This window comes from Cervus elaphus, chromosome X (genome assembly GCF_910594005.1).
Source record: "Cervus elaphus chromosome X, mCerEla1.1, whole genome shotgun sequence".
NCBI classification, from domain to species: domain Eukaryota; kingdom Metazoa; phylum Chordata; class Mammalia; order Artiodactyla; family Cervidae; genus Cervus; species Cervus elaphus.
Window position 1 is genome coordinate 26,659,655 of NC_057848.1, and position 22,590 is coordinate 26,682,244.

General features: G+C 44.2%; 2 protein-coding genes across 3 annotated transcripts; both read left to right on the plus strand.

Moving 5' to 3' along the window:
• Positions 1-6,586: 6,586 nt before the first annotated feature.
• LOC122690097 (SUMO-activating enzyme subunit 2-like) lies at positions 6,587-9,080 on the plus strand. Its single transcript, XM_043897060.1, has one exon. It carries the CDS (start codon positions 6,613-6,615, stop codon positions 8,533-8,535), a length of 1,923 nt encoding a protein of 640 aa, XP_043752995.1. The 5' UTR covers positions 6,587-6,612; the 3' UTR covers positions 8,536-9,080.
• A 3,710-nt stretch (positions 9,081-12,790) lies between these two features.
• On the plus strand, positions 12,791-14,164 carry LOC122690098 (EKC/KEOPS complex subunit LAGE3-like). 2 transcript variants are annotated; one of them, XM_043897062.1, is made up of 3 exons: positions 12,791-13,198; positions 13,525-13,641; positions 13,852-14,164. In XM_043897062.1, exons 1-3 carry the CDS (start codon positions 12,858-12,860, stop codon positions 13,988-13,990), a joined length of 597 nt encoding a protein of 198 aa, XP_043752997.1. In that variant the 5' UTR covers positions 12,791-12,857; the 3' UTR covers positions 13,991-14,164. The 2 variants fall into 2 exon arrangements, with proteins under 2 accessions (XP_043752997.1, XP_043752996.1); XM_043897061.1 differs by having other exon boundaries at positions 12,792-13,198; positions 13,525-13,650.
• The last annotated feature ends 8,426 nt before the right edge of the window (positions 14,165-22,590 follow it).

Here is a 22,590-nt window from a genome sequence, read left to right on the forward strand (position 1 = left end):
TTTAAAAATGTAATGTTGTTTACTTACCTAGAAACACTTTGATCCTGTTGAGTCTTGCCTTAAGGTTTGATCGGTGGGAGTTTGAGACAAGATCCCTCTGAGTCCTGTATATGATGTCACCTGAATGAAGAGTTTCTACTATGGCTCCAGCAGACTCTCTGCCCATGTGCAGGGTTCTCTCCTCCCTCTGCCGCCCTCTTCTCTCTGGTCTGCCGCCTGCCAGCTCCAATAGCCTGTGCTCTGCAATCCCCCCTCAACACCCAGGGGACCGACAGGACATGGCCTGGGCAGTTTATGTAGACAGCAAGCTGGGGCAGCTGCACAGCTTGTCTCTTCCGTGTCTCAGTTCCCAGAGATCACTGGTGATCCTCCCTGGCCTGATGCACAGGTTTTTCACAGGCTGAGCTTCATATATTTTGGCCACTTTTAAGGGGATCTTTGACCTTTCCTGTTCCTCCATGTGCATGAATAGAGACTGCCGTGACAGAACCCAGAGAGCTCTGACCCTGTGCACTGGAGGGAGACAGGTGCTGCTGCCAGGGATGGTGGCAATGGTCCTGGGGGTGATGGTGATTGAGTATCTCAGCCACCAGCACCCAGCAGCTCTACTGGCTACAGTGATCTTTTCTTTCAAAATGTAAGCCACATATGTCTCCACTATTCAGTTCCTTTCACTGGCTTTATTATCACTCAGAACATAAGGCAGAGGTGCTTATAATGACCAGAAAGGCCCCACATTTTCATCTGTGAACCCCATTGCCTCTGTATCTCCTCTGCTATGCTAACTCTTGTTTAGTCCATGCCGAACACACTGGCCTCTTGGCTGCACCTTCAACATTCCAGGCTTTCTGATGAATTAGTGCTTTTGCATAGTCTGTTCTCCCTGCCTTGACTACACTCTCAAATATAGCTCCTTGCCACCTCAATCTTCTCCAAGTCTGCCCAGGCCTCATCTTCTCACCTGACTGGCTCCTGCCACCACCCTCCCCACAGCCCAGTGGGAAGTCAATCCTCTTCACCCTGATTTTCCCCACACTGTTCATCCCCTTCTATAATACAGTATAATTTACAAATGACTTAGATCAAGCAGAAGGGACATGTTCCATTGATTGCCCTGCCTTCCAAACAGAGGTCTCCCAGGAAGCTATGTCCGTGTGTGGTGCCAGAGTGGGGTCAGGTTCACAATTGGCCTTGTGGAGTTCCAGTCACTGGCAGCCTTGACTGGAAAAGCCACTCTGTCCCTTAGGCTCTCCAGTGCCCCATCTGCCATCAGTGAATTGCCCATGTGGGAGGGGTCTGTGTCTCAGTTCTGCTCTCTCCCATCGGGCCCCCTGCTCTAGCCTGCATAGTGCCACTCTGTCTCAAAAATATAATTTATAAAAACAAATGGCACAATTAAAATAAAGAAATAATAATAAATGCAATTTCAGGTCAAGAAAATAAACTTGAAAGCTGGAAAATTAGGGAGGTGCCTGGTGGAGTAACGGGCCAGTGCTCAAGGGGCCTGGAGTTCAGAGACCTTCAGGTTAGGTTTCCTGGCCCTTTCATCTCAGGTTAGCCTTCTGGGCCAACATACCCTTCTTTAGATCGGGGGCTAGGTCTGGAGTGTCAGGTAAAACCGTTCGTGGTAATCGGCCTAATTCTTGACCATGGTGAAGACGTTCCCGTGGCTTCTACTCCTTTCCCTCAGCACCAGGATTCCCCTTGGCTGTAGGGTCTGTGTCTTTGGCCTAGTTCCCCCAAACCAAACCCCGGCTACTCTGGTTGTCCCTGCCTTACATCATGTCCTAGAGACGCTGCTGATCCGGCACCCAGGGCAGCTGGGAGCATCAGCCATGGGGAAAAGAGAGGTGAGGGCACAACAGACCCCTGCTGTTGCTTTTTAATGTCAGTATTGAAGGTCACCTTATCTGCGGTATCTGGCAAGGGCCGTTGATTTTACTGCCAACTACTGAGGCTAGTTTCTGACCCAGAAAAAAGACGTGTTTTGGCTGACCGGAAGCAGTGTTGTTGTTACAGCCACCTGCTGAACCACTTGCAGCAAAGAACATGGATGTAGGGCATTCCACGTGAGTCAGGTTAGTCCTGTTGTACTTGAAAATGGCAGGGAAGTCTATTTTCATCACTCAGCCTTCAAAATGTTTTCCAAGCTTTTATCAGAGGTCATTATTTACCTCTGTAAATTATTGTCCTATAAGAGGACACTTAGGTCATGATTCTTACTTATAACTTTTATTAATGCCAGAAATGAAACAGTAAAACCACAGTGAATTTTTCAAAATGGCATGATTTTGTCACATTGACAGTCTCCAGGGCTTGAGACTTCAACATCGTCTCCCGAGGGACACAATCCAACCCACAGCCACCCTCCACCACCTCCCTCTTCACTCTGAGCACAAGCCCTCAGCATGTCCCCTGAGGCCTACACATCTAGCCCCTCCCTGTAAGCTCTCGGGCCCTGTCCCACTGCTCTCCTCTTCACCCACTCTGCTCCAGCCACACTGGTCTCCTCACACTCCCAAACCTCTCTCAAGTCTTCACTCAGTCTTTGCTTCACAACAAAGCCGACCCCAACCACCTGGTTGAAAATGGACTACCACTCCTCCAAGTGCTCCCTCTCTTTTCTCCTGCTGCACATCAGGCCACAGTTCTCACCACCTTCCCATAGGCTACCTAGTGTCATCGTTTTCTTCGTTTCTTGACAGTCTGTCCTGGCTGGACTGGAGCCTCCACGGAGGCCTGGAACAGTGTCCAGGAAAACTTCTTCCTTAAGTTACCAAATAAATAAAGCTACTATAGAAAATGTAAGAAAATATCCTTGTGGGCTAGGAGTAGGTAAGTACTTCCTAAACATTGTTTTAATCCCATAGCAGATTAAATCAAGAATATACTGATATTTATTTTCAATATCCTGCTAATCGTCAAGAAGACAACTACAATTATGATTTGTGAAAATGGGCAAAGAATACAAATAGGCTAGTTACAGAAGAGGAAACCCTCAAAGGTCACAGGATGCGCTAGGAGTAAAGATGGGTCAGTGTACAAGGGAGCAGCCTGGCACGACTGACTCCAGTGAAGCTTGCATATCCCTGAACTCCAGCATTTCTGCTCCTGGGAAATTGTGACCAATCCACTCAGTGGGGGTGTATGAGGGTGTCCTCACAGTGTCATCAGAGCCACCTAGACGTCCCACTGACTCTCCTTCTGCCCTAATGTCAGACCTTCAGCTGGGTCTGGTTAATACATGAGTTTCCACTTGTAGGATGGACAACAGCGGAAGTCAACATGCTAGACCCTTTCTCAGTACCTTCTTTGGTCTTTCCTCCCACATGTCTGACCAAAGTGTCCACACCTACTCATACCCATGTGACACTGGTTCTGCCCTGACATGATTTGTCTCCAGGGATGAGGGTGAAAACCTATTAATATCTTGGAAACCTACAATGAAAACTGTAACAGTATCAGCTCATGGCTCCCCATTTGTAGCACCCACAGGGGAGCTTTCGACAGACAGCTCATTTAGTCGTCTGTAAGTGACTCGAGGCTTTACTTCCCAGTTGCTTTTGTAAAGGATCCCTAGCCCAGCTCTGCACTGCTCTTTACTCAGAGAAGCTGGCCTGCTCTCCTGTTGTCATGCTGACTTTATTCATACGTTTTTGCCTGTGCTTAGTGTTTGTTGATGCCCACGTGCTTTCTCTAGTTGTGGCCAGTGGCATCTACACTCTAGTTACTGAGCACAGACTTCTCATTGCGATGTCTTCACTTACTGCAGAACATGGGCTCTAGAGCACAGGCTCAGTAGCTGTGGGGCATGGGCCCAGTTGCTCCATGGCATGTTGACTCTTTCCAGACCAGGCATCGAAGCAGTGTCCCTTGCACTGACAGGTGTATTCCCACCCACTGAACACCCAGAGGGAAGTCCTCCTCATGTTTTATCTTGCTCTGTCCTGAACTGTAACCACTTCTCTAACCTCCTGGATTAAAAGTATATGTGTATGTGTGTGTGTGTCAATTGTGTCTGACATTTTGCAACCCATGAACTTAACCCCGCTTGGCTCCTCCATCCACGGGATTTTTGAGGCAAGAATACTGGAGCGGGTTCCCATTTTCTTCTCCAGGGGATCTTGCCCACACAGGGAGTGAACCTGTGTCTGTTGAGTCTCTTCCATTGGCAGGCAGATTCTTTACCACTAGTGCCATCTGTCTTTCCAAAGTCTGAAAGAAAGTGTGTGGCTTTACAAATCATGAACTCTTTATTGCCAGATTCTGACTTAAATTGAAGAAAGTGGGGAAAACCACCAGGCCATTCAAGTATGACCTAAATCAAATCTCTTATGATTATACAAAGGAAGTGACAAATAGATTTAAGGGACTAGATCTGATAGACAGAGTGCCTGATGAACTATGGACAGAGGTTCATGACATTGTACAGGGATCAAGACCATCCCCAAGAAAAAGAAATGCAAAAAAGCAAAATGGCTGTCTGAGGAGGCCTTTCAAATAGCTGTGAAAAGAAGATGATGGACAGGGAAGCCTGGCATGCTCGGTTCATGGGGTCGCAAAGAGTCAGACATGACTGAGTGACTGAACTGAACTGACTTACAAATTGAACCACGTGAATCATTTCCTCTACAAGGAGTTCACTGACACCATCCATTCATGCCTGCTTCAAGTCCTTTCCCACTCCTTTCAAACAGGTCCAGCCTACCATCTGCAGCCTTTGACACATCCCCCTTGCATGTGTTTCAACCTAAGTATCAGCTTTATTGCTGATGAAACTCATTAGGAAGAACATGGCTTGGGCATCTGAGCCAAGTCAAGTTGCTGACTTCCTCCAAACTGGCAGAGACCTGGGGATGGCCGCCCTCAGGGAAACATGGGCCCTGAGGATTGATCCACCTTCCCAGGCTGCTGCCTCCCACAGTCAGCTTCATTGCCTGTCACACACACTCTGACATGTGTGCCAGACCCATTTTCTTCTGTACATAATATCTCTCAGATTTGCTTTCTCATACTGAGTCAGATTATGTGTCACATGCACCCTTTCTGTCATATTCTTATGTCACTCTATGATGCTTTTTCCATCACACTTACTCACTCTCACACCCGATCTCTCCTAGACTCTTTCTCTGACACTCGGTGTGCCACACACTCACTCTGTCATGGTATCTGTGAGAGGGTTAACTTAGCCAGGTTGCTAGGGAGACCAAGGCTCTTTAAGGAGGAAGTGAACATTCTTTCTTTTTCACATTCTTTTTCCTTTGACACGGAGGCCTGGTAGGCAGCAGAATCTCTTGCTCAAGGACATGCTTTTTTTTTAGCTCAGAACCTATGTTACAGGAGAAGGTCTGGGTAAAACTTCCATGGCCTTGAGCTCTGGGTTAACCCATTTCTTCTGGTTAATATCCTGCTGATGTCATCCTCAGATGTATGCTGTGGGAAAGGGTCTGGGCAAAATTTTCATAGACTTGAATCATCCTTTTATCTATTCTCAGCAGCTAGCAGAAAAGTATATAATGCACTGCTTAAACTAGCAAACCACATTCTCTTTCTACCCCATTATTATATCTATGTCAGAAGCTTTTTCTATCAAATTCACTTTAATAAAATTTCTACTACACAAAGCACTGAGTGAAAGAAACCGTGTCTCTTGGTTCTAGAATTAAATGTTCTCCTTGAGAGACCATGAATCCAGTGGCACCATTCACCATTCACTGTACACGTTAATTTATCACCCATCATCTTGGGGGTTTGCTACCGCTATCAGTATCATCGGCACTTTAGTCTCTTCCCGTCACATTCTGTCATTTTAAATTCCTGTCCCAATCACACATTCCCTCTGTCACACTTACTAAAAACCATGCACCTGTCACAGTGGTAAGCTTTCTGAGAAACTCATTCTATCATACAGTGTCTTTCCTTCATACTTCTGTCACTCTCTTGTCACACACATTATTTGTCATTGGCATCATCATTTTCCTTTGCAGATCTCACCATTCACACCCAACTTAAGTCCAGTGCCTGATGGAGCACTACGGTCATCATAGTTTTAAGAAATGCAGAAACCAAAATGCACAAGACTTTGAGCCGCTGGTGTTGGGGAGAGAGTGGGTGTGTGTGATTTGTGTGAAGGAGACCTGCCTCATGAGAGACAGGATACCGACATGGCAATACTCTCTGAAAACTGACTTGATGGACGAACACATGGAAAGCACATGAAACAGTATATCAGTTCAGTTCAGTCACTCAGTCGTGTCCGACTCTGCGACCCCATGAACCGCAGCATGCCAGGCCTCCCTGTCCATCACCAACTGCCGGAGTTTACCCAAACCCATGTCCCTTGAGTCGGTAATGCCATCCAACCATCTCATCCTTTGTCGTCCCCTTCTCCTCCTGCCCTCAATCTTTCCCAGCATCAGGGTCTTTTCAAATGAATCAGCTCTTTGCATCAGGTGGCCAAAGTACTGGAGTTTCAACTTCAACCTCAGTCCATCCAATGAACACCCAGGACTTATCTCCTTTAGGATGGACTGGTTGGATCGCCTTGCAGCCCAAGGGACTCTCAAGAGTCTTCTCCAGCCCGCCTCCGCCGCGGCTCGTGGTCGTCCCGCCATGGCACTGTCGCGGGGGCTGCCCCGGGAGCTGGCTGAGGCCGTGGCCGGGGGCCGGGTCCTGGTGGTGGGGGCGGGCGGCATCGGCTGCGAGCTCCTCAAAAACCTCGTGCTCACTGGCTTCTCCCACATCGACCTGATTGATCTGGATACTATTGATGTCAGCAACCTCAACAGGCAGTTTTTGTTTCAAAAGAAACATGTTGGAAGATCAAAGGCCCAGGTTGCCAAAGAGAGTGTACTGCAGTTTTACCCGAAAGCTAATATCATAGCCTACCATGACAGCATCATGAACCCTGACTATAACGTGGAATTTTTTCGACAATTTATATTGGTTATGAATGCTTTAGATAACAGAGCTGCCCACAACCATGTTAATAGAATGTGTCTAGCAGCTGATGTCCCTCTTATTGAGAGTGGAACTGCTGGTTATCTTGGGCGAGTAACCACTATCAAAAAGGGTGTGACCGAGTGTTACGAATGTCATCCCAAACCAACCCAGAGAACTTTTCCTGGCTGTACAATTCGTAACACACCTTCAGAACCTATTCATTGCATTGTCTGGGCGAAGTATTTGTTCAACCAGTTGTTTGGAGAAGAAGATGCTGATCAAGAAGTATCTCCTGACAGAGCTGACCCTGAAGCTTCCTGGGAACCAATGGAAGCTGAAGCCAGAGCCAGAGCATCTAGTGAAGATGGTGACATTAAACGTATTTCCACCAAGGAATGGGCTAAATCAACTGGATATGATCCAGTGAAACTTTTTACCAAGCTTTTTAAAGATGATATCAGGGATCTATTGGCTATGGACAAACTATGGCGGAAAAGGAAACCTCCAGTTCCATTGGATTGGGCTGAAGTGCAAAGTCAAGGAGAAGAAACCAGTGCATCAGATCAACAAAATGAACCCCAGTTAGGTCTGAAAGACCAGCAGGTTCTAGATGTCAAGAGCTATGCGTGTCTTTTTTCAAAGAGCATTGAGACTTTGAGAGTTCATTTAGCAGAAAAGGGGGATGGAGCTGAGCTCATATGGGACAAGGATGACCCATCTGCAATGGATTTTGTCACCTCTGCTGCAAATCTCAGGATGCATATTTTCAGTATGAATATGAAGAGCAGATTCGATATCAAATCAATGGCAGGGAACATTATTCCTGCTATCGCTACTACTAATGCAGTGATTGCTGGGTTGATAGTATTGGAAGGACTGAAGATTTTATCAGGAAAAATAGACCAGTGTAGAACAATTTTTTTGAATAAACAACCAAACCCAAGAAAGAAGCTTCTTGTGCCTTGTGCACTGGATGCTCCCAACCCTAACTGTTACGTATGTGCCAGCAAGCCAGAGGTGACTGTGCAGCTGAATGTTCATAAAGTGACTGTTCTCACCTTACAAGATAAGATTGTGAAAGAAAAATTTGCTATGGTAGCACCAGATGTCCAAATTGAAGATGGAAAAGGAACAATCCTAATATCTTCAGAAGAGGGAGAGACAGAAGCTAATAATCACAAGAAATTGTCAGAATTTGGAATTAGAAATGGGAGCCGACTTCAAGCAGATGACTTCCTTCAGGACTACACTTTATTGATCAACATCCTTCATAGTGAAGACCTAGGAAAGGATGTTGAATTTGAAGTTGTTGGTGATGCCCCAGAAAAAGTGGGGCCCAAGCAAGCTGAAGATGCTGCCAAAAGCATAACCAATGGCAGCGACGACGGAGCTCAGCCTTCTGCATCCACAGCACAAGAGCAAGATGATGTGCTCATAGTTGATTCGGATGAAGAAGGTCCCTCAAATAATGCTGATATCAGTGAAGACGAAAGAAGTCGCAAGAGGAAGCTAGATGAGAAAGAGAGCGTCAGTGCGAAAAGGTCACGCATAGAGCAGGCAGAGGAGCTTGATGAGGTTATAGCATTAGATTGAACAGAACTGCCTCTGAACGGAACCTCTTACTCCATTAAGGCCTTCTGGGCAGAACCAGGTTATTTGTTACGTCCTTTGTTCCAAAGGGAAAAAATTGACACCAGTGACTTGAAGATGATTCTGCTCCCTTTAAAGCATTCATTTTGCTAGAACTATTAGAAACATTGCAGTGTGCTGTACTGAAAGTAGGAATATAGTTTTAAAACCCTTTGAACAAAGTATGTGCATAACCAGTCCATGAGATGAAACAACACAATGCATGTTGCCTTTTTAATGTAAATACCCTTAGGTATCATTTAACAGCTTTAAAATATTGTGGTTTAGTAAAGTTGATACCTGGTTATAAATATTATGCCTTTATTTTTGGTTAGAAGAAGAATTATTTTTAGCCTAGATCTAACCATTTTCATACTCTTAACTTACTGAAACAGATTCAAAGAAGTATCAAGTGCTATGCATTGAAACTTGTTTTTAAATGTTAACTGGCACTATGTATATTAATGTAAAACAGTTGTTAATTTACTCAAGTTTTCAGCTTGTACTGCCTGGTACAAGAAGGCAATTTTTGTGTATTGTTACAGTTTCAGGTTATTTATATTTGATGTTTTGTAAAACTCAAATACAACTATACTGTACTTGCGGACCAAATAAATGACATCTGCATACTTGTTATACATGCCTGCACAGTTCATATTTCTGCTGCCTTACTGGGTTTATACATTGTATTTGCTGCAGGCATACTATATTCTTTCCTTTTAGAAAATTAACTCAGAAATGGATTACCATAGATGAGTACTGTTTACCACAGATGAGTACTTTTAAAAAGACAGCTAGCTTTTAAAGGCATGTTGCTTTTTAAATGATTGTAAACTGTTGGCCTTCTGTTGAGAACATTCAAGTGATCTTTGCTCAGCCCCAGTAACTTGGAGTCGTGGATTTGAGATTCCACATGGCAGGTCTCCTCCACTCTGGGTGTCCCCAGGTCATCCAAGGCCCTTCTTGCATGTACCCTTCCGGGCCCAACTCTGACCAGCACATGTGGCCAGGCCAGGCCGATGGATCAGCACCCACATCTCCTGGACCTCCGAACACCTTGGCCCCTAGGCTGCTCTCCTGCAGATGTGCCTGGAGTTTTCAAATAACAGAAACCCATGAAGCTGTTTTCCCTGTTCTGTACCTCTGCCTTGGTGTTTTTGGCCACAGTCAATGAAATTTCAACTTGGTAATTCATTATGTTGTTCCCCGTTGTGTAATTCTTACTCTGCCATCCAGCTTACGAAGGTTTCATTTTCCTCCAGAAAAGAATTTTTTTTGAAATTACAGAACTGTGTTACAGATAAAAGTGGAATATCCTGAAATACCCTCTCAGAAGCAAATTTTGGTTAACTGGTTGGTCGCTGATGGTTATCTCCGGTTTTGAAATTTTGAAATCTGAAGAGTTCTCGAGAGAATCTGAATTTTGGAAGTCTCCCCATTCCTTAAAACCTCATCCACCCTGCCTTTTTCGACACAGTTATCAACAGTGTATTTCCAGCATTTTATGTTCTTTTTTTTTTTTTTCTTATGTGAATGTATAGTGGCATTAAATGCCAGTGTGATTTGTAGAATGTGTTTCTCTCCTGGCAGCGGTTTTCAGTTTTGCAGCAACTCTATTATTACTTTTCCAGCCGTTTCTGTTTTTATAAAAATCTGGGTTTATCAGCAAAGCAGGCATGGCCACAGTGGTCTTGTTTAACTAGACTAAGATCCAAACTGCAACTATGTCCCTGGAGTGTGGAGGTACTTTAGATCTGGCCTTTGTATTCATGGTTTTCCCAGGTGAGTCTTCTCAGTTTATGGAGCTGGAAGCAAGGCTCAACAAGCATGTTTCCCCAGCAGCTCCAGCCTGAAACAGTCTGACAAACCATATTCCAGCCTCATTGGGAGCAGTCTGGTGACTCAAGTTTACCTAGACAGTCCCTTCTCCCAAAGATCATGCTGCATACTTGGCAGGTACCATGAAAGGATTCCGTGTTTTAATGAGAGCCTGAACCATTAACGGAATAACTGATCAGGCAAAGATCATCAGTGGATGCAAAACCTAAAAGGCTACTAAGGAGCAGAATCTTTGTGGAGTGCTCAAATGTTGCTATATAAACTTGAAAAGTGTAAAGCTCTTTGTCTTGACAATAGACTGATCTATCATCATTGTAATCAAGTGATCAAACCAGGCATCACTAATGGGACAGCCTGGTATGTGCTTCCTGATAGGAGATGATGATTTGAAGGATCCAACACCTAGGCCCCTCCCCACCCCAAAAAGGTAACTTGAATTTAACATCTAGACTTCCAACCAACAGGAAGCAGAGGAGTAGAGAAGCGAGTTACACATTAAGGGGAAATAATTGGGTGAATATAGAATGTGTGACATTCTAGAACTCAAGTGTAAAATGATTCTTGTGACAATTGGAAATTTGAAAGTGGAACAAATTGGGTGATAATGGATTTCTTAGCTGTGGTATTGTTCTTATAGTTATGTAGGCCATTGTCCTTGAGAGAGATTAGAGATGAAGCTCACAACACCTACAACTTCTAAATGGCTCAGCAAAATAAAAAATACAGGAAGAAAAACAAAATTAACATTGGATTTCAGTGGAGCCTATATATATTGTTTATTGTGCCATCTAACTTTTCTCTGAGAACTTTAATAAAAGTGGAGATATATTTTGTATTTTCCTTTAGTGCCTCTGTGACTTTTTCAAGTTTTGTACTGAGTATATATCCTGTGATTGGAATCAGAAAAGTAATAAAGATTATCAAAAATGCCAAAAAAAAAAAAAAAAAGAGTCTTCTCCAACACCACAGTTCAAAAGCATCAATTCTGTGCTCAGCTTTCTCTATAGTCCAACTCTCACATCCATACATGACTACTGGAAAAACCATAGCCTTGACTAGATGGACCTTTGTTGGCAAAGTAATCTCTCTCCTTTTTAATATGCTGTTTAGGTTGGTCATAACTTTCCTTTCAAGGAGTAAGTGTCTTTTAATTTCATGGCTGCAATCACCATCTGCAGTGATTTTGGAGCCCCCCAAAATAAAGTCAGCCACTGTTTTCACTGTTTCCCCATCTATTTGCCATGAAGTGATGGGACTGGATGCCATGATCTGAATGTTGAGCTTTACGCCAACATTTTCACTCTTCTCTTTCACTTTCATCAAGAGGCTCTGTAATTCTTCTTCACTTTCTGCCATAAGGGTGGTGTCATCTGCGTATCTGAGGTTATTGATATTTCTCCCGGCACTCTTGGTTCCAGCTTGTGCTTCCTCCAGCCCAGCATTTCTCATGATGTACTCTGCATATAAGTTCAATAAGCAGGGTGACAATATACAGCCTTGATGTACTCCTTTTCCTATTTGGAACCAGTCTGTTGTTCCATGTCCAGTTCTAACTGTTGCTTCCTGACCTGCATACAGGTTTCTCAAGAGGCAGATTGGGTGGTCTGGCACTCCCATCTCCTTCAGTGTTTTCCACAGTTTATTGTCATCCACATAGTCAAAGGCTTTGGCATAGCCAATAAAGTAGAAATAGATGTTTTTCTGAAACTCTCTTGCTTTTTTGATGATCTAGCGGATGTTGGCAATTTGATCTCTGGTTCCTCTGCCTTTTCTAAACCCAGCTTGAACATCCGGAAGTTCAGCGTATGGACTGTAAGAAGTATTAGCTCTCACTACAGATGAAGAGCACAGGTACGGATGTGGAGTGGGCAGAGGGAGGACACTGGTGGGTCGTTTGGCTTAGCCCCTTGCCCTCTAGTCCATTTTAGGTCTAGTGAGCTCCCTTCTACAGCATGACTATTCTTACAAATGTCCCCCCAACCTGACAGAGGGCCCCTGAGGGAGAGATGTGTCCAGGTTCCCTGCTTAGACTGGAAACAGTCACATGCCCTGAGGAGTGGGGCAGGGTCTTTTTGAGCACGCACACTGAGGAGCAGCCCCAACACTGAAGAGTGGAGCGCCACCCAGAGGCCTCACGGTTGAGCCATTTACCAGGTTTCTGGCCTGAGGCAGGGTTGACTTAGAAAGCCCAGACCACGTGGGTGTGTGCCTGCGCACGCACATTGGGGCGACATGGCTCAGGAACACGTGAAACTTCAGCAGGGGGCGCCCACTGCCCTAGAGCCTGCATTCAAGGCGGGAACCAATGATTGGTGGGAACTGATCGTGAGGCAGGACCAGGGTGTGTGTGCGCAGGCGCTCTGCCGATCGGGTCGCATTACAGGGCTGGGATTTGTAGAGACGGTTCAGTCTTTCCCACCGCTGAGGGAGGAGGAGAGCGGTTCAAGATGGAGTCCGAGGCACACGGTGGAGGAGCCATGAGGGCAGCCGATGAAGACGCAGGCGCCGTGGCCTCTGCAGCAGGCACAGCACATGGCCCCCAAGGTGTGCCGGGTGGTGCTGGTGGCCACGATGGCTCTGGCCACCCAGCTGGCCCTGGTGACACCGTCAGTCGAGAAGTCCCCGCCGGCTCCAGCGACATGGCTGATTCCAGAGACCCCAGCACTGCCGGAGAGTCAGGTGGCGCAGCCGCTGCCATTCCGCAGATCCCGGGGGCACGTCACGTTCCAGGGCCTGGTGGAGATGCTGCACCCGGAGCCGGAGTTCTGAGTACCCGAGTCTACCACTTGTATCCTATTCCAGGAGCCCCAGTGGGCCAAGCAGCCACAGAGGTCGGGGTGTGGGCTAGGGGTGGTTTGGGGGGATGCAGGCAATGGGGCTTAAACTGTAGGAGGAGGGTAATCTGGGAGGCTGGAGGGTATGGGTCAGGGGTTGTCTGGCTGCCAGGGTATGGTGGTGAGGGAAAGCAACCCGAAAGGATCCAGAGGGTCGGGAGGTGATAACCAGGGTGTCCAGTGGCGGCCTTGTAGGAGAAGGTGGGTCTCCGTGAGCAGGGAACCTGACTTACAGGCAAAATGACTAGTGTGAATGGTACCTTAACCGTATCTCCACCAGCAGCCTCTCAGTGCCTTTCTCATCACATGCGGAGGCGGACAATGCCCGCCACCTCCTGACTCGACGTACTCAGCTAAGATTGCCGGTTCGGAGGGACCTCTACCTTAGTGGCCGCATGTTGGTTCTGTCAGTACTAAAGGGAGCTGGGGCGAGGGAGGGAGTGGTGAGTGGTGACCAGTCTAAGCTCGGGAAGAGCCATAATGGAGGGTTAAGCCTAGAGGAAAAGTGTGGTGCTCTGGGCTTGTTGGTGTGCGTGGACAGAGGGAGGACATACTCCTCTTCCTCCTTCTCCGCAGGAATTTGAATTTCATTTTCCTTCCCTTTTAGCCGATTGACTGCTGAAGACCCTGGCCTCCTCCAGACGGCCGTCGCCTTCTTTCAGGAGCAGCTTTCCCTGGTGATGCAGACCGTGGAGCATTCTGGGCCCCCCCTTTTCGATCAGTCTCGGAACAGGAGAGGGCCTTAAACCTAGCCTATGTGCCCTAGCCTCAAGTGTCCTTCCCGAGGGCATTGCTTTCTGCAGCAGTTTAATGGGGCTTCACCTTGTGCCTGTGCTGCTGTTTGGGGGCTCAATGTCCACACAGTTTTTTGGTGATTGTTAACTGCAGAAAATAAAACTGAGCTACTATGCTGTCTCTGACATTAGTTTTAGTTTGTTCACTTCTGAATACTGTGTTCATCTTCAGGTTGGAAGGGAGATTCTGAGATCCCAATATTCAAGGAGTACAACATAAGTGAAGACAATGTCAGAAATGGGGGAATAAGAATGTTGTGTACTGCCATTCAGTATTGATTTTGGAATATTTTGTCAGTTTTATAGTTACATTTATATATTAAGATATAATACCAGAACGTTGTTGTTGTTGTTCAGTCTCTGACTTGTGTCCAACTCTTTGCAACCCCATGGACTGTAGCAAACCAGGCTCTGTGTCCCTGTTGTATCTTGGAGTTTGCCCAAGTTCATGTCCACTGAGCGTGTTATGCTGTCAAACCATGTAATCCTCTGTCCTCCCATTCTCCTTTTGCCTTCAATCTCTCCCAACATCAGGGTCTTTTCCAGTGAGTCAGCTTTTCACATCTGCCGGCAAAAGTGTTGAAGCTTCAGCTTCAGCATCAGTCCTTCCAATGAAAATTCAAGACTGATTTCCTTTAGGATTGACTGGTTTGATTTTGCAGTCCAAGGCACTGTCAAGAGTATCCTTGTATCCTGAAACCATGCTAAACTCATTAGTTAATTATAATAGCTCTTTTGTAGATCCCATTGACCTTCCTACATAGACAATCATTTTGTCTGTAAATAAATACACATTTACTTCTTCCTTTCCAACTGATGCATTTCAACTGATTTCTGTTAAAATGAACTCTCCAACACTTTGGCCACCTGACGCGAAGAGCTGATTCATGTGAAAAGACCTTGATGCTGGGAGAGATTGAAGGCAGGAGGAGAAGGGAATGACAAAAGACGAGATGGTTAGATGGCATCATGACTCCTCGGACATGAGTTTGAGCAAGTTCTGGGAGATGGTGAAGGACAGGGAACACTAGTGAGAAGCAGTCCATGGGGTCGCAAAGAGGTAAACTCAACTGAGCAGCTGAACAACAGCACACTGATTTCTGTTACAATGGATTGGAGTTTCCTGCTTCTTTGCCTCCTGATAATTTGACATTTGATGCTAAGCATTATCAAATTTCCCTTGCATGCTTGATATTTTTCTATTCCTAAAAGTATTCTTGAGCTTTATTCTGAAATCATGTTAAGATGCTTGGAAGCAGTTTGATCCTTTTGGGTCTTACTTTTTAAGATTGGCTCTGTAGGACCAGAGCAGATCTTAGTGTAGGATGAACTTAATTAACTGAAATAGTCAATGTCTGAGAAGGCTGTAGTTGGAAACAAAGACTCCTTTTAAAAATTTTATTCATGAAAATTATTTGTTTATTTTTGGCTTTGCCACCTCTTGTTATCTGTGTGCAGGTTTTCTGTGCTTGCAGCCAATGGGGGCTACTCTCTAATTGCAGTGCTCAGGCTTCTCCTGTGTTGGAGCATGGACTCTAGATCAGGGTGAGCTCAGTAGATGTGGCACATGGGCTTAGTTGAGCCAGGCGTGTGCTGTCTTCTTGGCCCAGGGATCAAACCCGTGTGCCCTGCATTGGCAGGCAGATTGTTAACCACTGGACCACCACAGAAGACAAAACAAGGAGTCCTATACAGTATCAGAGTGATAGTAAAATCTATCTGGACATTTGATTGGCACTTTCTATTACAAGATGCTCATATCCTTTGACCCAGTTTTGGGAATCTATTGTAGGAAATTTCTTGTATATGTGAGCAAGGCAGAATCAACCACAGGATTAATCACTGCACTGTTTGTCATTGTGAAAAATTGGTAGAATGCAAATCCAGGGGGAAACATTGACTAAATCATGGTAATTCCATCCTGCTGGAATAATATATGGCAATCAGAGAGCAAACCAGAGAGCTGTGAACTAATATGGAAAGAAATGAAAGCAAACTGTAGAATTCTGGGTCTGGCATATTCCTGTCTTTCAGGACTTTCTGAACATATGAACATGTGGGACAATGCTGAGTATAACCACCCAGAATAAGTGCCTCCCCCTCCAATGTCATCACCAGACATTAGGGAGAATCATTTCAGTATTTAGATTTCCATGTTGCTTAGCTATCTTCATAAAGAATCATGACTTTTGAAATGATGTTGCTTTGGAATAGAGTGGTTTGCTCCATTTCCCCATTGAAAAAAAGCACTGACTTAGAAACTCTAATTCAGCAAAGGTCTGTGAGGGGGCATTGTGAAGAGGACATCCCCAAGAAGTGGATGTGGAACCCCAGCATCAGAGGATGGAAGCTGATGGGAGGGTCAGAAGCAGGGCTGATGCTCACATTAAAGAAGAATCTTTCCTACCTTGGTTTAAAAATATATATATATTAGAAATTGATTTTTAATTTGATGAAAAGTCTATACCACCATCAAGGACATCTATGGGTTTTTTCACCTGGCATCCATTTCCTTCTCTTGGTTCTGGTATCCTCCTGTCACCCTGGGAAATCACCCCTTTCTTTTTCTCTCGCCCATTATGATTATGATAGAGTTGACTTCACCTCCAATTCCAGGAGTGGGCATGTGGCTCAGGCCTGACCTATCAGAGCACTTCTTTCCTCCAGCTGTGGTGATCCCATCCGACCAGTGACACTTTGGGAGTTGTAGGGGAGGCAGGCTGGCAAGGGACAGAGGGGGAGCTGGAGCGAGAAGGCAGATCTCAGGGAACCAAATGTTGGATCCAGCCTTGCCTGAAGAAAGAAACTACCTCTATATCTTGTAGTTACACAGACCCAGAGACTCTCCCTGTGACTTAAACCAAGGTGATTATTTTGTATTCATTTGTTCCTTTTTTCACTTGCAATAGCAAAGTCTTTATTATTGAATTGAGGTAGCACAGTTTTATTTATTACTTAATTTTCTTGCTAAGGGATTGTCTCTTAGGTGAGAAACCACCAAGCCATATTGCTAGGAAAGGAGACAAATGAGAGTTTTTGTGGGTAAATCGCCAAAAAGGGAGGGGAGGGTTTACAACAGGCAGCTGGAGAAAAGGGCAAAAGCTGCAGAAGGGGCACTGGGGATAGCCCTTTCTAGACAATGCTCCCCAAACTGGCAGAGAACGGTGAAGTCAGTTCACCAGGGGGATGGGACTCTCATCTGATTCTCCCTCAGCCAGGAAACTTGGAATCATTCAGCTACTTTGATCCCATACATGGACTGCTGAAGCTGCTAGGTTGCTTTAAAACCTGTCCGGTCCTGTAATTATTCAGTTCCAAATCCTCCAGCGGGCTCCCTCTCAAGAGTTCAAGCCACAGCCTTTCAGTGGACTGTAAAGACCTATGTGGTCCAGCCTGCATCTTTTCTTGTTTCACAACTTCCCTTTCCAGTATCCCTTTGCCTAGTTGGATCCAGACACACAGGGAACCTTGCCCTTTATGAAACATCATGGTACATTTAATAAAACTTGTCATACACAAATTTGTGTGTGAAAACAATGGGAGAAATTGAAGGAAACCTAAAAATATAGAGACACATCACATGCATATTCTTCAATCATGTCTGATGAGAAGATATTGTTCAGGGATCAGTTTCCCCCAAACACATCTATAGAGTCCATGAAAATGGCAGGAAATATTTTTGGAGAAATTGATGAGCTGATTTCTTAAACAAATTCTTACTTTCTTTTTTTCACTGCATCCGGTCTTATTTGGGGAAAGTGGAAACTTCATTGTGTCCCGTGGGATCTTTTGTTGCAGTGCACAGACACTCCAGACACAAAGCCCAGTCTCAGTAGTTGCTCCACTGCATGTAGGATCTTAGTTCCCTGACCAGAGATTGAAGCGACGGCCCCTGCATTGTGAGGCAGGTTCATTTTTAAAAGATTCATTTGTTTGTTTGTTTATGTAATTTTGGCTTGTCTGGGTCTTTGCTGCTGCACACATGGGGTCTTTTTAGTTGTGGTAAGTGGGGGCTACACTCTAGTTACAGGAGATAAGCTTCTCATTGCGATAACTTCTTTTGTTGTGGAGAACAGGCTCTAGGCGCTCCAGCTTTAGTAGTTGCAGCTGGTGGGCTCTAGAGCACAGGATCAGCAGTTGCGGTGCTCTGGCTTAGTGGCCTTTCAGCTTGTGGGATCTTCCAGGAGCAGAGGTCAAACCTGTGTTCCCTGCATTGGCATGTAGAATATCAACCACTGGACAACCAGAGAAGGCCCTGATGAGCTGATATTGAAATTTATGTGAGAACACAACCCTGACGATAGCCTAAAGAATTGTAACTATGCAAAAATAAAGAGACTAACACAGCCTAATTTCATAGCTTACTCTACATGTCCAGTACTGGAGCTGTGGATCCATGGGACAGGACTGACAATCCAGAAGCATTTCCAGACATATATGTGTGGTCAATGGATATTCAGTAGAGGAGTTTAGATAATTCAATGGAGGGAGGATAGTCTTTTTTTGAACAAGTGGTTGTGGAATAGCCATATGGGAAAAAAACAAACCTGTATTTCCTTGTGTACTTACCTTCCATCATTCACAAAGACGTTTAGACCAGTGTAGAACAATTTTTTTGAATAAACAACCAAACCCAAGAAAGAAGCTTCTTGTGCCTTGTGCACTGGATGCTCCCAACCCTAACTGTTACGTATGTGCCAGCAAGCCAGAGGTGACTGTGCAGCTGAATGTTCATAAAGTGACTGTTCTCACCTTACAAGATAAGATTGTGAAAGAAAAATTTGCTATGGTAGCACCAGATGTCCAAATTGAAGATGGAAAAGGAACAATCCTAATATCTTCAGAAGAGGGAGAGACAGAAGCTAATAATCACAAGAAATTGTCAGAATTTGGAATTAGAAATGGGAGCCGACTTCAAGCAGATGACTTCCTTCAGGACTACACTTTATTGATCAACATCCTTCATAGTGAAGACCTAGGAAAGGATGTTGAATTTGAAGTTGTTGGTGATGCCCCAGAAAAAGTGGGGCCCAAGCAAGCTGAAGATGCTGCCAAAAGCATAACCAATGGCAGCGACGACGGAGCTCAGCCTTCTGCATCCACAGCACAAGAGCAAGATGATGTGCTCATAGTTGATTCGGATGAAGAAGGTCCCTCAAATAATGCTGATATCAGTGAAGACGAAAGAAGTCGCAAGAGGAAGCTAGATGAGAAAGAGAGCGTCAGTGCGAAAAGGTCACGCATAGAGCAGGCAGAGGAGCTTGATGAGGTTATAGCATTAGATTGAACAGAACTGCCTCTGAACGGAACCTCTTACTCCATTAAGGCCTTCTGGGCAGAACCAGGTTATTTGTTACGTCCTTTGTTCCAAAGGGAAAAAATTGACACCAGTGACTTGAAGATGATTCTGCTCCCTTTAAAGCATTCATTTTGCTAGAACTATTAGAAACATTGCAGTGTGCTGTACTGAAAGTAGGAATATAGTTTTAAAACCCTTTGAACAAAGTATGTGCATAACCAGTCCATGAGATGAAACAACACAATGCATGTTGCCTTTTTAATGTAAATACCCTTAGGTATCATTTAACAGCTTTAAAATATTGTGGTTTAGTAAAGTTGATACCTGGTTATAAATATTATGCCTTTATTTTTGGTTAGAAGAAGAATTATTTTTAGCCTAGATCTAACCATTTTCATACTCTTAACTTACTGAAACAGATTCAAAGAAGTATCAAGTGCTATGCATTGAAACTTGTTTTTAAATGTTAACTGGCACTATGTATATTAATGTAAAACAGTTGTTAATCTACTCAAGTTTTCAGCTTGCACTGCCTGGTACAAGAAGGCAATTTTTGTGTATTGTTACAGTTTCAGGTTATTTATATTTGATGTTTTGTAAAACTCAAATACAACTATACTGTACTTGCGGACCAAATAAATGACATCTGCATACTTGTTATACATGCCTGCACAGTTCATATTTCTGCTGCCTTACTGGGTTTATACATTGTATTTGCTGCAGGCATACTATATTCTTTCCTTTTAGAAAATTAACTCAGAAATGGATTACCATAGATGAGTACTGTTTACCACAGATGAGTACTTTTAAAAAGACAGCTAGCTTTTAAAGGCATGTTGCTTTTTAAATGATTGTAAACTGTTGGCCTTCTGTTGAGAACATTCAAGTGATCTTTGCTCAGCCCCAGTAACTTGGAGTCGTGGATTTGAGATTCCACATGGCAGGTCTCCTCCACTCTGGGTGTCCCCAGGTCATCCAAGGCCCTTCTTGCATGTACCCTTCCGGGCCCAACTCTGACCAGCACATGTGGCCAGGCCAGGCCGATGGATCAGCACCCACATCTCCTGGACCTCCGAACACCTTGGCCCCTAGGCTGCTCTCCTGCAGATGTGCCTGGAGTTTTCAAATAACAGAAACCCATGAAGCTGTTTTCCCTGTTCTGTACCTCTGCCTTGGTGTTTTTGGCCACAGTCAATGAAATTTCAACTTGGTAATTCATTATGTTGTTCCCCGTTGTGTAATTCTTACTCTGCCATCCAGCTTACGAAGGTTTCATTTTCCTCCAGAAAAGAATTTTTTTTGAAATTACAGAACTGTGTTACAGATAAAAGTGGAATATCCTGAAATACCCTCTCAGAAGCAAATTTTGGTTAACTGGTTGGTCGCTGATGGTTATCTCCGGTTTTGAAATTTTGAAATCTGAAGAGTTCTCGAGAGAATCTGAATTTTGGAAGTCTCCCCATTCCTTAAAACCTCATCCACCCTGCCTTTTTCGACACAGTTATCAACAGTGTATTTCCAGCATTTTATGTTCTTTTTTTTTTTTTTCTTATGTGAATGTATAGTGGCATTAAATGCCAGTGTGATTTGTAGAATGTGTTTCTCTCCTGGCAGCGGTTTTCAGTTTTGCAGCAACTCTATTATTACTTTTCCAGCCGTTTCTGTTTTTATAAAAATCTGGGTTTATCAGCAAAGCAGGCATGGCCACAGTGGTCTTGTTTAACTAGACTAAGATCCAAACTGCAACTATGTCCCTGGAGTGAGTGTGGAGGTACTTTAGATCTGGCCTTTGTATTCATGGTTTTCCCAGGTGAGTCTTCTCAGTTTATGGAGCTGGAAGCAAGGCTCAACAAGCATGTTTCCCCAGCAGCTCCAGCCTGAAACAGTCTGACAAACCATATTCCAGCCTCATTGGGAGCAGTCTGGTGACTCAAGTTTACCTAGACAGTCCCTTCTCCCAAAGATCATGCTGCATACTTGGCAGGTACCATGAAAGGATTCCGTGTTTTAATGAGAGCCTGAACCATTAACGGAATAACTGATCAGGCAAAGATCATCAGTGGATGCAAAACCTAAAAGGCTACTAAGGAGCAGAATCTTTGTGGAGTGCTCAAATGTTGCTATATAAACTTGAAAAGTGTAAAGCTCTTTGTCTTGACAATAGACTGATCTATCATCATTGTAATCAAGTGATCAAACCAGGCATCACTAATGGGACAGCCTGGTATGTGCTTCCTGATAGGAGATGATGATTTGAAGGATCCAACACCTAGGCCCCTCCCCACCCCAAAAAGGTAACTTGAATTTAACATCTAGACTTCCAACCAACAGGAAGCAGAGGAGTAGAGAAGCGAGTTACACATTAAGGGGAAATAATTGGGTGAATATAGAATGTGTGACATTCTAGAACTCAAGTGTAAAATGATTCTTGTGACAATTGGAAATTTGAAAGTGGAACAAATTGGGTGATAATGGATTTCTTAGCTGTGGTATTGTTCTTATAGTTATGTAGGCCATTGTCCTTGAGAGAGATTAGAGATGAAGCTCACAACACCTACAACTTCTAAATGGCTCAGCAAAATAAAAAATACAGGAAGAAAAACAAAATTAACATTGGATTTCAGTGGAGCCTATATATATTGTTTATTGTGCCATCTAACTTTTCTCTGAGAACTTTAATAAAAGTGGAGATATATTTTGTATTTTCCTTTAGTGCCTCTGTGACTTTTTCAAGTTTTGTACTGAGTATATATCCTGTGATTGGAATCAGAAAAGTAATAAAGATTATCAAAAATGCCAAAAAAAAAAAAAAAGAGTCTTCTCCAACACCACAGTTCAAAAGCATCAATTCTGTGCTCAGCTTTCTCTATAGTCCAACTCTCACATCCATACATGACTACTGGAAAAACCATAGCCTTGACTAGATGGACCTTTGTTGGCAAAGTAATCTCTCTCCTTTTTAATATGCTGTTTAGGTTGGTCATAACTTTCCTTTCAAGGAGTAAGTGTCTTTTAATTTCATGGCTGCAATCACCATCTGCAGTGATTTTGGAGCCCCCCAAAATAAAGTCAGCCACTGTTTTCACTGTTTCCCCATCTATTTGCCATGAAGTGATGGGACTGGATGCCATGATCTGAATGTTGAGCTTTACGCCAACATTTTCACTCTTCTCTTTCACTTTCATCAAGAGGCTCTGTAATTCTTCTTCACTTTCTGCCATAAGGGTGGTGTCATCTGCGTATCTGAGGTTAT